General features: G+C 43.1%; 1 protein-coding gene across 16 annotated transcripts in view; it reads left to right on the forward strand.

Moving 5' to 3' along the window:
* The window catches only part of LOC116060310 (unconventional myosin-IXAa-like), a 156805-nt gene that overhangs the window by 97863 nt on the left and 43002 nt on the right, over nt 1–15940 (forward strand). For all 16 annotated transcript variants that reach the window (XM_036003269.1, XM_036003270.1, XM_036003267.1 and 13 more), the window contains 2 exons: nt 1131–1247; nt 6716–6850. In XM_036003269.1, coding sequence (XP_035859162.1) covers nt 1131–1247; nt 6716–6850 — 252 coding nt within the window. The remainder of the gene's footprint in view (nt 1–1130; nt 1248–6715; nt 6851–15940) is intronic.

A 15940-nucleotide genomic window follows, 5' to 3' on the forward strand; every position in this document is an offset into this window, starting at 1 on the left:
TAGTGGCCTGGTCTGAAATCTTGATTTAAAGGTCCCCTGGCATGAAAATGTAACTTTATGAGGTTTTTTAACATTAATATGAGTTCCCCCAGCCTGCCTATGGTCCCCCAGTGGCTAGAAATGGCGATAGGTGTAAACCGAGCCCTGGGTATCCTGCTCTGCCTTTGAGAAAATGAAAGCTCAGATGGGCCAATCAGGAATCTTCCCTTTATGATGTCATAAGGGGAAAGGTTACCTCCCCTTTCTCTGCTTTGCCCGCCCAGAGAATTTGGCCCGCCCATGAGAAAGAGAGAGACATCATGGCTTGAAAACAAGCGAAGCATGGCAGTTGGTCAAGGCCACCACCCTCCACCTTGCCCCCCCCCCCTCTCCTCCTCAATAGCATTTAAAGCTACAGACACAGAAATGGCACATCCTAAGGAAAGCTCATTGTGGGACTGGCTCTAGTGGCTGTAATTCTGCACCAAGGCTGAATTTCGGGAAAGAGACTTCAGATACAGTATTAGAGGACCACTAAGGCCTATATAAAAGCATCCAAACCTTGTGGTTTCTGGATCTTATTGTTCCCTCTTTCAGTCCCATCAGATGACTCAGCTACTTCCTGTGAGAGCAGTTCATTAGACCTCTTCTCTGCCCACCTTACACATTTAATATGACACTGATCCCGTTCCAGAGAAGAGAGAGGGAACATTAATGTTGTGTTGTCTCATTGCTACCTAAGCTGCTGCTAAGCTGCTGCAGTTGGCAGGTGTTTGATTTGCAGGATTTGATATAGGGAAGTCGTCAGGTTTCTGTCGTACAGAGGCCATGCTGCAGAATGACTTTGCGTTATGCTGTTAAGAAAAAGACCAGCACACAAGTAGAAAATGTTTTACTGTTTGCATAAGTGTTCCCTCTGTATTCATTTAACAGTTAAGGGGCACCACAGAAACACTACCACCACTGTGAAATAAAAAATAAGCAGCAGTGGAGAGTTACTGTACTTTAGTGAGGCTGGGAGTGAAAGTAATAAAACAGTATTGGCTCCTGTTCCAGATTTAGAAATCCATATGTTTTTGATCAGGAGGAAGCTGACGTGTTCTCTCTCTCTCTGTGTGTGTGTGTGTGTGTGTGCGTGTGTGTGTGTGTAGGCGGGCACGGTGAGGGACTCCATGGCCAAGTCACTGTACAGCGCGCTGTTTGACTGGATTGTGTTCAGGACCAACCATGCTCTGCTAAACAACAAGGACCTGGAGGACAAGTCAAAGGTAGGAATGAAAACACACACACACACACACACACACACACACACACACACACACACACACGCACTTATTCTATGTGCTCACATACAGAAACCATCTACCTAATACCTGTCCGGGAGCCTGATATTTCCTGATATCCCCCCCCCCTAGACTTTATGAAACCAATAACATAAACAACATATTGGCATCTTGTTAATTGTTCAAAAGAGGTATGTAACACTGCAATTCAACACCAACAGATAACAGAACATAACGGAACTAAACTAAAACAAACAATAACAAAACTAATTACAAAATATTAATGTATATCAAAACCATATTTTTTTTAAAGGTACTGTTGATGAGTTTTAAAACAATTTTTATCCCAAGCTCATAATTAGCTGTTTTTAGTTTTATTGATTTCATACTAAATTCCAATTTCATCGTAAACAAATTAAAGCAGGAGACATGTTTCGGACATCTCTGCATTTGCATGCTGCATACTTTTTGGGCATTACAGCTGTAATTGTCATGGTAACATACAGTATGATAGTAGTATAGTAAAGTACAGTATATGAGAGTTTATAGTGACAGTCATGCGCAGTTTATCCATCCATCCATCCATCTTCGTCCGCTTATCCGGTCTCGGGTCGCGGGGGTAGCAGCTCCAGCAGGGGACCCCAAACTTCCCTTTCCCGAGCCACATTAACCAGCTCCGACTGGGGGATCCCGAGGCGTTCCCAGGCCAGGTTGGAGATATAATCCCTCCACCTAGTCCTGGGTCTTCCCCGAGGCCTCCTCCCAGCTGGACGTGCCTGGAACACCTCCCTAGGGAGGCGCCCAGGGGGCATCCTTACCAGATGCCCGAACCACCTCAACTGGCTCCTTTCGACGCAAAGGAGCAGCGGCTCTACTCCGAGCTCCTCACGGATGACTGAGCTTCTCACCCTATCTCTAAGGGAGACACCAGCCACCCTCCTGAGGAAACCCATTTCGGCCGCTTGTACCCTGGATCTCGTTCTTTCGGTCATGACCCAACCTTCATGACCATAGGTGAGGGTAGGAACGAAAACTGACCGGTAGATCGAGAGCTTTGCCTTCTGGCTCAGCTCTCTTTTCGTCACAACGGTGCGATAAATTGAATGTAATACCGCACCCGCTGCACCGATTCTTCGACCAATCTCCCGCTCCATTGTTCCCTCACTCGCGAACAAGACTCCAAGGTACTTGAACTCCTTCACTTGGGGTAAGGACTCATTCCCTACCTGGAGAAGGCACTCCATCGGTTTCCTGCTGAGAACCATGGCCTCCGATTTAGAGGTGCTGATCCTCATCCCAGCCGCTTCACACTCGGCTGCGAACCGATCCAGTGAGTGCTGAAGGTCACAGACCGATGATGCCATCAGGACCACATCATCTGCAAAGAGCAGCGATGAGATCCCCAGCCCACCGAACTGCAACCCCTCTCCACCCCGACTACGCCTCGATATCCTGTCCATAAATACTACAAACAGGATTGGTGACAAAGCGCAGCCCTGGCGGAGGCCAACTCTCACCTGAAATGAGTCCGACTTACTGCCGAGAACCCGGACACAGCTCTCGCTTTGGTTGTACAGAGATTGGATGGCCCTGAGAAGGGACCCCCTCACCCCATACTCCCGCAGCACCTCCCACAGTATCTCCCGGGGGACCCGGTCATAGGCCTTCTCCAGATCCACAAAGCACATGTAGACCGGTTGGGCATATTCCCAGGCTCCCTCCAGGATCCTTGCGAGAGTAAAGATCTGGTCCGTTGTTCCACGACCAGGACGGAATCCGCATTGTTCCTCTTCAACCTGAGGTTCGACTATCGACCGAAACCTCCTTTCCAGCACCTTGGAGAAGACTTTACCAGGGAGGCTGAGAAGTGTGATACCCCTATAATTGGCACACACCCTCTGGTCCCCCTTTTTGAAAAGGGGAGCCACCACCCCGGTCTGCCACTCCTTAGGCACCGTCCCAGACTTCCACGCAATGTTGAAGAGGCGTGTCAACCAAGACAACCCCTCCACACCCAGAGCTTTAAGCATTTCTGGACGGATCTCATCAATCCCTGGGGCTTTGCCACTGTGGAGTTGTTTAACTACCTCAGCAACTTCCACCCGGGAAATTGACGACAATCCCCCATCATCCTCCAGCTGCTTTGCCTCTTTCACGGCAGAGGCTGCAGCCCTTCGGTACCTTGCCACTGCCTCCGGAGTCCTCTGGGATAACATATCCCGGAAAGACTCCTTCTTCAGTCGGACGGCTTCCCTGACCACCGGTGTCCACCACGGTGTTCGTGGGTTACCGCCCCTTGAGGCACCTAAGACCCTAAGACCACAGCTCCTCGCCGCAGCTTCAGCAATGGAAACTTTGAACATTGTCCACTCGGGTTCAATGCCCCCATCCTCCACAGGGATGCACGAAAAGCTCCACCGGAGGTGTGAGTTGAAAGTCTGTCGGACAGGGGCCTCCTCCAGACGTTCCCAATTTACCCGCACTACCCGTTTGGGCTTACCAGGTCTGTCCAGAATCTTCCCCCACCCCCTGACCCAACTCACCACCAGATGGTGATCGATTGACAGCTCTGCCCTTCTCTTCACCCGAGTGTCCAAAACATACGGCCTCAGATCAGATGAAACGATTATAAAATCGATCATTGACCTTTGGCCTAGGGTGCTCTGGTACCAAGTACACTTATGAGCATCCCTATGTTCGAACATGGTGTTCGTTATAGACAATCCATGACTAGCACAGAAGTCCAACAACAAACAACCACTCTGGTTTAGATCAGGGAGGCCGTTCCTCCCAATCACGCCTCTCCATGTGTCTCCATCATTGCCCACGTGCGCGTTGAAGTCCCCCAGCAGAACTATGGAGTCCCCTACTGGAGCCCCATATAGGACTCCACTCAAGGTCTCCAAGAAGGCCGAATACTCCGAACTCTTGTTTGGTGCATATGCACAAACAACAGTCAGAGTTTTCCCCCCCACAACCTGCAGGCGTAGGGAGGCGACCCTCTCGTCCACCGGGGTAAACTCCAACGTAGCGGCGCTCAGCCGGGGGCTTGTGAGTATCCCCACACCCGCCCGGCGCCTCACACCCTGGGCAACTCTGGAGAAGAAAAGAGTCCAACCCCTATCCAGGAGTATGGTTCCAGACCCGAGACTGTGCGTAGAGGTAAGCCCCACCAGATCTAACCGGTAGCGCTCCACCTCCCGCACCAGTTCCGGCTCCTTCCCCCACAGAGAGGTGACATTCCACGTCCCCAGAGCCAGCATCTGCTGCCCGGGTCTGGTCCGTCGAGGCCCCTGACCTTCACTGCCACCCATGTGGCAGCGCACCCAACCCCAGCGGTTCCTCCCACAGGTGGTGGGCCCATGGGATGGAGAGATGGATGCCACGTAGCTTTTTCGGGCTGTGCCCGGCCGGGCTCCGTGGCAAACCCGGCCACCAGACGCTCGCTGACGAGCCCTCCATCTGGGCCTGGCTCCAGACGGGGGCCCCGGGCTTCCTCCGGGCAGGGTCACTCCATCTCTTCCTCGGTCACTCATAGGGTTTTTGAACCATTCTTTGTCTGGCCCCTCACCTGAGACCACTTTGCCTTGGGAGACCCTACCAGGAGCACAAAGCTCCAGACAACACAGCCCTCAGGTTCATAGGGACACACAAACCTCTCCACCACGATAAGGTGATGGTTCCAGGAGAGTTTGCGCAGTTTATGTTTTAATTAACTGCCACAAGACAATCTCCCACAGTGTCGGACAGTAAAATCTGTTATATTCTATTCTAGTGAAGTGCCGGTTCATATAAAAGCTGTAAAGGGTTTCTATTTCAGTACTTCCTACTCAGAATAAGATAGCACATTTAACCAAATTTTAACCACATGTTAAAGACTGACACCAATTCAGTTACACGAAGCCGCCTGCTAAACTGCACCTCCACCAGTTGGAAATATTACTATATAGATATAGATATTATAGATGAGATGTGTTAAGATAACAGAAAAAAATATTTTCTGTTCAAAGCAGACATTTTGACATAACAGGAAAACCACATGTGTAAATAATGATATTAATTAGGGCTTTAGTTTTACTAAACTACTGTGTATGCTGATGAGGCTGACTGATACACATTGTTAACAGTATTGATTACACCTGTGCCTTTCTAAGTATGACAAGTCAAAAAGTCTACTGTGAAAAAGGTCTATTTTACTCATGAAGGGCATTATTTTATTATTAAATTTTTTTTAATTAATTCTCAATGTCATGCAATCAAAAAAGGCAGAGCTCAATTCCTTTTCCAATACAAAAAATGAGCGGCAGAACAGAGTAATATCCATCTGTCTTTTAATGTCTTTAAAAACATATTCAACTCTTTTGGAAAAATATCTCATGGCCATTTGAGAGCCAATCATGGAAGTCTTTTTAAAATTTGCAAACATACATACTGTACATTCTGTTCATGTCTTCCCTTTGTTTTTTTTGTCTTTCCTCACCTTCATTTTCTGACTCGTGCTCTTCATCCTGCTTCTGTCTGTCTGTCTGTCTGTCTGTCTGTCTGTCTGTCTGTCTGTCTGTCTGTCTGTGAAGACTTGATTCCCTGCTTTCTGGCATCCTCTCAAAAGTAGGGAGTGATGTGATATGAAAATTCCACTCTGTGTGTGTGTGTGTGTGTGTGTGTGTGTGTGTGTGTGTGTGTGTTGGAGTGGCAGCTGGCAAGTCAAACCCTGTGGAGGCATCTAAAGGATTAGAAAACAGATCATTCTGTGTGTGTGTGTGTGTGTGTGTGTGTGTGTGTGTGTGTGTGTGTGTGTGTGTGTGTGTGTGTGTGTGTGTGCGCGTGTGCGTGTGTGCCAAGAACATTTGGGCAGATGGCATCAAGTTCCCCTCAGCTCAGTTTACCCCCTTTGGTCCTCTGCTGTTCCAGTGCAGTGTGTGTGCCTCCCTTGGCACTGACACCATCTGTGTGTGTGTGTGTGTGTTTGTCCTCGCTCTGCGCTGTCAGGGGGTCGATGAGGTTGCGCTTTCTGTCAAGGTCATTGTTCTTATGTACAGATAACAGTTTAAATATGCAGCTATATATGTGTGCTCATGTATGTTTTAAAAAAAATTGCCCTTCAGAGAGAAATAAAACACTGCTGAATTAAATTAAATTAAATTGGACACAGCTTTTACAGTCCATTTCTTAATGAAAGGCAGTCTTTGACTGGACGCCTCCTTCAGATGGTGCATAATAATAATCTATGATGTCATGAATCTTACTGACACTCAGGGCAACTGAGTCACTGGAGCTTTAAAGAATGTGTTTTAACAAAGAAACGCAATATAAGTAAATATCTCTAAATAATAATAAAGAATCAAACATTTGTACTGACGTTCACTTTGTTACCAGAGGATATTTTTTCATATCCTGATCCCATAAATGTGTAAAATACGGAAAGAAACTAAACTGTCTGTCTTTTTCAACAGATTCTGTCGATAGGAGTCCTGGACATATTTGGTTTTGAGGATTATGAGAACAACAGCTTTGAACAGTTCTGCATCAACTTCGCCAACGAACGACTGCAGCACTACTTCAACCAACACATATTCAAATTAGAGCAGGTAGAGTGTTCGCTCCTCCTCTCCTCTCCTCTCCTCTCCTCTCCTCTCCTCTCCTCTCCTCTCCTCTCCGTCTCCATCGCCCTCTCCCTCTGCACCATCCAGACAATGATTATTGTTGCAGCTGCTGATAACACCTCATTGCATTTTGTGTTTTACTGCCTCTATGGCGATGTTGGCAACACTCAAACATTCATACGTGATCTGCTACAGTGTGTCTTGGTATCGTGATGGTGTGAGTTTATGCACTGGCGTCACATTATTGTTGCTGTTACACACCTCTAAACACGCCCTTATGCTTTTGATTGATGGGCCAACTGATGGAGGAATGAATAGGCCCTCCTGACTGACTGCTGTTACGTCAAACTGGTGAAAATAGATGACTTCCTCTTCAGTGGAGAGCTCTGAGCGCAGTACAATATGGTTTAACACTGTGAGAGAGGAGCTGCTTTTGTAATGCTGTCCATGTTTTCTGAGATGTTTTTCACACATCTTGGTTGTTTGATTTGATCTCTAGCACTTTCATTAAAAGCTGAGGACAGGAGTTAGCCTTCAACGTTTTTACTAAAGGGAGGTAGAAAGTATTTTTGCTTTTATTGACAGAGTGCAATCATAAAAACGATTTGTGACAGTTGTCTTTCTAGCTTTTCAATGAAAAATGAAAACGTGGCTTCATCACTGCTATGTATTTTATGATTAAGGCTTCAAATGATTTCTCAACCTCTCAACCTGCATTTAGTATTTATTATATGTATTTAATCTCTACATTTAACATAATGCTTTCCGACAATCACTACAGGTTGCTAATGTGTAGGTTGGTAGCCTTAGCAACCCTCAACAAGACTCTTGTATCTTCATTCTGAGGGGCCAACCCTATAATATATGGTTATAGTAACTATGAATATACTGTAAGAAACATACATTTTTCAGTAGCAGAATTGTCACATGCATAAATGCAAGCTACAAGTGATCTAGTTAAACTTTCAGTCATATTTAGTGCTTGGCTGCTTGGCTTGGAAACCCCTTTTATCATACACAAATATTCATTAGGTCAGTGGCTCCAGACTAACATTACCAGACCGTTCACTTATGCAAGCAACCAGTCATTGCAAGTTGTATATTCCCTTATACTGCTTTGTGCTGGACAGCCACGTTCCCCCTGACATTACAGTACAAGCAGCTGTAATTATGTAGCTAGGTTAAGTTAGCACGCACATCCATTAAAGTAAAAGGTCAGAGGAAAAGTGCTGCATGACCAGAAGAGGCTGACAGGCTGGGTTAGAGTGCAGAAGTCAAGCAGAGTTGCATGTTTCCTGACAGCTAAATGCTGCTAGCACCGGCCAACCCTTTTAGCTTTTTGTACATTTTCTCTGACTGGATTTGTTTGTTTTTGTTTCCTCTTTATGCTTCCCAATAGCCCCACTCTCCCTTTTGTTTACTTCTTTTCTGGTGTAATTTCATCACTGTTTCTCCTCGTTGTAATTGCTGTGGTGATCAGAGAGATGTCAGCATCATAACTACCCTCTCTCTTCCACTCAAAAGGACTATTACTGAACCACTAATCCCTGACCAGCTTTATGTATTCATTATGCTTTGTTATGTATTCATTATGCTCATTATTCAGATACACACTGCCAAACCACTTAATAACTATCATAACCATAGAACCAGAGAGAGAGAGAGAGAGAGAGAGAGAGAGAGAGAGAGAGAGAGAGAGAGAGAGAGAGAGAGAGAGAGAGAGAGAGAGAGAGAGAGAGAGAGAGAGAGATTGATTTTGGGGGAGATAACAAGTCTTAATCAGTTGTACTGTGTCACAGAAGCTGTCGGCTTTCGTCTCCCTTATACTGAGTCCTGATAGGTCAACTTAGCAGGCGGGCCCAATGCTGTGGGCTGAATGAGAAGAGGAACAGAGTGGGGAAAAAAAGAGCAATGTTTTAATAAACGAGCGCAATCTTGTCCCTTCAGCCTCAATGAAGATCACAGACTGCTGATGCACTAATGGTTCTGTTATCTGTTTCTGACAGTTAGCCCTCAGGGTCTACACACACACACACACACACACACACACACACACACACACACACACACACACACACGCACACACAGAGCAAAATGTAACATGTACTAACAAGGTTTTGTAGACTCATATTTACGGTTCAGCACCCTGGGGCTTTAATTTTACATCTAGATTTTCCACTGAAGCTGATGGTCAAACAAGGACAACGTTAAAATAACTGATCAAAGCTTGACAATAGAAACAAATTCTTAAAATATATACAGTATTTATGAAGAAATTAAGTGCTCTTGCTGAAAAACTAATAAAAACTACTTCTTAGATTAAAGTTCAAAACTTCTTTTATGTGTCCTGATTATTTATTTATTATTCATCCATAAAAATATAGAAATTAAATTACAGTAGTCAGTCTAATCAACCAATGCTGATACAAAACATTGGAAATAAATGTCTATTAAAAAACATACAAAAACTATATATATACATATATATATATATATATATATATATATATATATATATATATATATATATATATATATATATATATATATATATATATATATATATATATATATATATATATATACACACATGTACAGTATAACCATATCCCATGGTGTAAACTGTAAATGAGACAGGAGCTTTTTATCTGTTGTCCCTGGCTGGACATTAAAGAGATACCCTAACAACAGAATCAAAACATATATATGTAGGTTATGCTATTTAAATATGCTATTTAAATATCTAATGTACAATACACTGGATTCTTTGAAACAATATATATGATATATGATTATGTCCGAAAAGACAAGTACTGAATGCAACTGTATCTGTCAATGGACAGATCTTAATTTTAGTCAATCCCCGCACACTTAACCTGGTCATGCCTTTTTCAGAGACACTTTTTTACAGAAACACTTATGGAAATAATTTGTGTTATTTTGTTTGTCAACACAGATTTGTATAAGCAAGTTCGGGTTTACACAAACTGCATTGTGCTGAATCAAATCCCGATGTTTAAGATTGTGTTTCAATCAGGGGCCAAACAGAGGTAATTGAGAAACCACTTAATCTTAATAAACATACAAAAGGCATCCTACACAATGTCATTTTGGTTCTGTAAATTGTTGACTTTTTGTTTGTTAGTCAGTCACTCTGTGACAGCAGGTGCTCCTCGAGGCTATCTCTGTTTTGACTTGAAGGTTTTTTTCTGTGTTATGTTCAACTAATAAGTGTCAAAGTGCTGCTGAAACGCCCTCACAGGACGGTGCCCAATATTGTTCCAACAGAGTTCACGTTTATTATCCTTTAATCACTGGGGTCGTCCAAACCTTTGGCTTTCTGCCTCTCCTGAGTTTATTTGACAGAACAGTTGAGGTGGTGCTGAGCTCTGGGGCCCCTCTGAGGCCCCTCTGAGGCTGGTTGGTTTAGTTCCCTGATCGAGGGTTGCCAGATCTCTACTGATTTGTGTTTGTTTGAATAAACTTGTGCAGTTCACGCCACGGGCCCCCTCTACCCTCAGTTTGACGTCACAAGGAGAGAAAGCACTCCACACCCCGTCTGTTGCATTACGTTGAGCCTATAACTGCTGGCACTCGGTTAGAAGATACGAAAACATTCCTGGCTTACATAAACTCACCAAACTACACAGTACTCACGATGCTGTAGTTTTTGTTATTTGTGATTTTACTACTAATTTATTAGAAAATTTAAATGAAAAGGAAATGGCTTTGAATCTCCAGATTGGTCCCTCTGCTTGCCTGCAAACATTTTTTGTTGTTGCTTTAATTATATTTATATATAAATATTTTAAATATGAGACTATTCTGTGCAATAGCGGGTCATGTCGTTTCATTCACAGTGATCTCAGTGAGCAGAAGGTTTGCAGTAGAAAAGGTTTATCTAAATATGTGTTACTGAAAAGGAGGGACTTTCTTTAACTTTCTCATGTTTAGTCCGCCCTTAACTCTCAACCAACACCTGTACCGGTATATAGTACAGTATCTACAAATATCAGAAATTTGTTGGAGGAAACACAAGCAGCCCAAGTTGTTCTTGCGGTCTCCACGCAGTATCTTTGTAGCCCTGACATGTATCCACATTGTTAAGAGGGTGCACATCAGCTATGGTGTAGCCTACAGTCATATTTATAAATCCAGCTTAAGGTGTCGTAAAGGTATCTAGGATGAGAAGATACTGTATATTCAGTTGAAAGTTTGACTTAACTTATCTGATAATCTGATGAAGACCAAATCAATGAAATTTTACAAGCGTGAACCACCACTTTCTCTTTGTCCGTCATTCTGACTTTGAAAGGTGATTTTCCATTAGGGGGATTTTCCTCTTCTCCTTCCTCCGGGCTTCACTCCCCTCCAACCAATCAGTTGGTCTTATCAGCAGCGTTTGTGTTTACCTTTGGAACAGCAGCCAAAGCTAATCGGACCACACCAACCTCAACCCTCAGGGAGATGTGTGTTTGACTCTTGAGTCTAGTGTTTACACTCAACATGCCAATTGGTGCTTGATTTCTTTTCTGTGTGAGGATGGTATATCAAAGAAGGAAAACACACGACAGCCACCGCCTTAGGCAAACACGGTATCATGTTTAACTGAGAAGAAATAAAAAACGTGACCCGGTTTACCTTCATTTGATGGAAGGGGAGACTCCTGCTGCCCACAGGTATTGACTTCATTGTCCAACAGTAAATGCAAAAATAAGTGCCGGGGGATTCTCTAAAGGATGTTTAATAGGAATGGCCAGATTGTAACTAAATGTGCTCTTTATTTTATTAAAGGTGCAGTAAACAATGCTGCGCAAAGATTGTTGATATTTGAACTCAACTGCCAAACAAATACAACCTGTCCTTCAGAAGCTCCGCCCCCCAGATTCACGGACAGAACTACTGGCCGGCCGGCACATTCACATGCTGCCTCTCCCCCTCCCCCCCTACCATCAACTGTTGCCCCCTGTTGCCGATTGGCTGGATTTTGTGGCTCATGCACTCCTTTCTGTTAGTTTTCCATTTACACAGCCAGGGCTGTGTATTAACACCGGATTTGTTTTCAGCGCACACAGAGAATAGAGAGCTGTGACCGTGAGGAGATTTTCACTGAATTTGACAGAAAGTGTACTATGCGCCTTATTTTAACGATCTAAGCGCACGGCGTGAAGCGCATGGCGCAGGTGCGTTTAGGGCGTGTCCAAATCCACTTTAGCTAGTTTGACGGCGGAAAAAAGGGTCTGTGCGCCGGGCGCATGGTTCAAAAGGGTTGTACTTAGTGTCTTCATTAATTCATAGGTGTGTTTTGGGCGTAACATGCAATAAACCAATCAGAGTGTCGTCTCCCATTCCCTTTAAAAGCCAGGCGCGTTTGTACCTTGGCACATTGCTATTATAATATTATTTTTATTTGTAATCTTTTGCATGTTTGTGTGCTGCTGCACTTCCCTGTGTGTGTGTAACAAGTATAGTGGGAGCGCGCTGTGCATAAGCCTAGGTGCATTTTACTAATTCACTGTTAAAATAACAATGAAATGCTGCGCTATTGACTTTAGACCAGGTTTTTGTTGGTCAATGGCGCGTTCACTTCCCTCCCATGGGCGCAAAGATGGGCGCAGGTGCATTTGCTATTTAAACGACGTGGGCGCTGGACGGGAAATTGACAACTGCGTCAGTCTTAAACTAGCAAAGACACTTGGGTCGGGCTTTGCGCTGTGCCGCGCCGCACCGGGTGCAAGATAGAGTCCTATATCTTTAATGATCACACTGCTAAAGCAGCGATTATTCTACATAGATCTGGAAATCAATGTTGATGTTTTGATGCAGGTTTTCCGCACTCTACACCCTTATTCCCATCAGTCCAGCTCATTCCTTCACATCACTGTCACGCTGGTCGACAGTGTCCAACTCTCTAGCTGGATCATAAAAAGCAAAACTCACAGAGCATGTCTTCTTCTTGTATCTGTGTCTTTGTCAGTTTATCTCTCTTTTTAAACCACCAGAACTTGCACCAGCTCTCATGATTGCACCGCTGTTCCTCCTGCCTGCTCAATAAAAACACTCTGCTGTCATGACAAGAGAGAAGGGCGCTGAGGGAGGGAGAAATACAAAAGAAAGGAAAAATAGAGAGATAGCAACACAAACAAACCTCCCTCACCTTTGACAGCTCAACACAATTCAGGCCTGGTTGAAAGCTGTGCTGCGTTACCCAGCAGAGAACAGACACAGAGCAGTCTAATGGATGGAGGGACGGCCACAAATCGACCACAACAGAACTCTTTGCTTTCTTCAGCACAGCAGGACGGTTTTAAGCTTTTATTGCTCGCAGATTGGTTTTGGTTTGACTTTTTTTTTTATACACATCTGTGTCTGTGTATCTCTTGTGTCTCTCTCTTGATATAGTGTCACCTAATTTATTGCGGCTTTGCAAATTATTGGGGGAGTATTGGGGACACTGAAGGGGACATCTTGAAATTATTAATTAGAAATATGGTGGACATCAGTGGAGTAAAAAGAACAACATTTGCCTCTGAATCATAGTGGAGTATTAGAACAAAGTAACATAGAATGGAATTGCTCAAATAAAGTACCTCGAAATTTAACTTAAGCCCATCCAAGTTTTAAAGCAAGCCTTAATAGAAACCAGGAATTGTCAGAATAAGTATTTGTTACGTAAAGTCGTCCAGTTTGGGCTTCATCTTTGTCATCTCTGCTGACAGGACTGAAACCACTTTCAATAGAAAGTGTGTTGTGTGCTCTGAGATGTTATTCTGTTGTTGTCTTACTGTGTCTCCTCCGTTAGCTCAGAGAAGTCCAACCTCTCCTATCTGCTGCAGTGTTTTGATTTAATTTCTCCGTTCCCTGTAAACTCCAACAGTCAACCCTCAGGGTCCAGAGCTCTTTAGTTGCATTCACTTGCCATTTTGAGTCTACATCAGTGCTGTAATTGGACTGCTCTAAAACAGCCTGGCCGGAAAAGAATAAACCAGAATCAGAATCAGAAAGGGTTTTATTGGCAAGTACGTTTTTTAACACACACAAGGAATTTGTTTTGGTGTTGTTGGTGCATGTCACACATTCTCTAAATGGAATATTAAACAATATAAGTATAGGTATAAACAATATAAGTATATGTACACAGTATGTATTAAATTAAAAATAAAGATAGAAATAAAAAGAGTATTACAGCAGAGAGAGTACAGTGGCATGAAGAGTGTGGAGAGAGTCAGGGTGGTTTCCAGCGATGCTTTGGACCCTCTGCCACTGGATTAGAGGACCAATAGTTACGAGTTTAGAGAGGTTGAAGCGATAACTAAAATGTCTTCAAACTAGGACTTCAGTTCACTTTTATTTTCTTAATAGCCAAATCGTTTTGTATTAATGATTAGAAATAGTCAATAAATGTCAGAAAATTGTGAAAAATTCACTTCATTCTATTTAACCCAAACATTAAGTTTACTCAATCAATACATTTTTATTTGTGTCGCACTTTTCATACAAAAGTCAAGCAACACAAAGTGCTTCACTTTATAAAAACAAAGACAATAATATCACCCCCACTCCCCTCCACACACGCACGCACATGCGCACACACACACACACACACACACACACACACACACACACACACACACACAATCATGTAGGACAAAGAAAAGAATAGAATCTTTACATTGGAGAAGCTGGAACCAGCTAAATTTGATTTCTGCTTGAAAAACTTACTGAAACAATTAATCAATTTAAAAAAAATGTAATTGGCTTAACGAAAACTAACTGTTTCAGTTCAGACAATAACATCTGGTGAGATCAGAGCTCATAAAGCAGCTGTTTGTTAGTTTCTGGACCTGGCATGTCTGGCACTTAATGATGAAACTCAGCCATTCTGGCGTTGAGTGGAACCGTAACTGAACCATGATGCATGTCTATCTATTTATCAGTGTGGCTGCATCTAATTGTCTTTGTGAGTCAACACAAGTGTTCAAAAACTCGATCACAGACACAACAAAGCTGGCCAGATAAACTGAGTCAGTTATCTGTGAGTGCTCGGCTTGATGAGTTTTTAACAAAAGCACACGCACGCAACATTCTTTATGGCTCCGTTTTTGTTTCGCTGGATCCGCTGCAACCTCTGAGTGAAACCAAACAAACACATGTTCTGAATGCCTCGTCAGTGATTCAGCAGCCTAAAAAAAGAGGAGAAGACAGATGTCGAATGTTGCATGTGTAAAAGTATCTTCCAGTTCTGCTTTGAATACTTGATTGTCTCATTTTAGTTACTGGGTTCAGACTGATTGTCAGAATGTTTTTCATTTGTTTCCTTCATTATCAAAAAGGTAGTTCTAAAATACATACACACAAAATCATACAGTATGCTCATACTAACACACAAACTAAACATAATAAAGCTTATTTTAGGGTTATGCACATTTCTGTTCTGCGTGTTTGTTTGTAGCACACCAACGCCTTAAGGATGCAGATGTAGGTTCATCTGTTCACCATAGCAGGATATTTAGACATTTGGGCTAGATTGCCGTGACATTTGGTATTGTTGTTAACTTTTAAGTTAAGTTGTTAAGTTTCTGAAAGATGATTCCTAATGATTTCTTGACTCCTCTGACCTTTATTTTTCTAATATATCTACAAAATTGGAATAGCAGTTTAAAACCCACATTTTGTTTTCTTTGGCTTTTTCTTAGTTTATAATTCATTATTTAGTTATAACTTTTAAAGTGTTTGGTTTACACTTTATCTCCTTGTTTTTGTTCTTAATTAGGGTCCGAGTGCTGACAGCGGCGAAAGCCCTATTGAAACTGAAGGAATTATTTATTTATTTTCACGCAATGAATTGCCTTTTTGGGGACCTTCCCATACTCAAAAACTCACCAAAATTTGCGGTCGCATCAGGCCTGGTGAAAAATTTTAATATTAATAAAATTAAATATTTTAATGGTTTTCGTAAATAGGCGTGCAAAAATGGCTCGCTAACACCCCCTATAACACTTTAAAAATTGAGCCCCTGCAGTACGTTTCACAGATTCATAAGAGTCCAACCCTGAGGACATCTATAGGCCGACT

The sequence above is a fragment of the Sander lucioperca genome, chromosome 7, assembly GCF_008315115.2.
Source record: "Sander lucioperca isolate FBNREF2018 chromosome 7, SLUC_FBN_1.2, whole genome shotgun sequence".
Lineage (NCBI taxonomy): Eukaryota > Metazoa > Chordata > Actinopteri > Perciformes > Percidae > Sander > Sander lucioperca.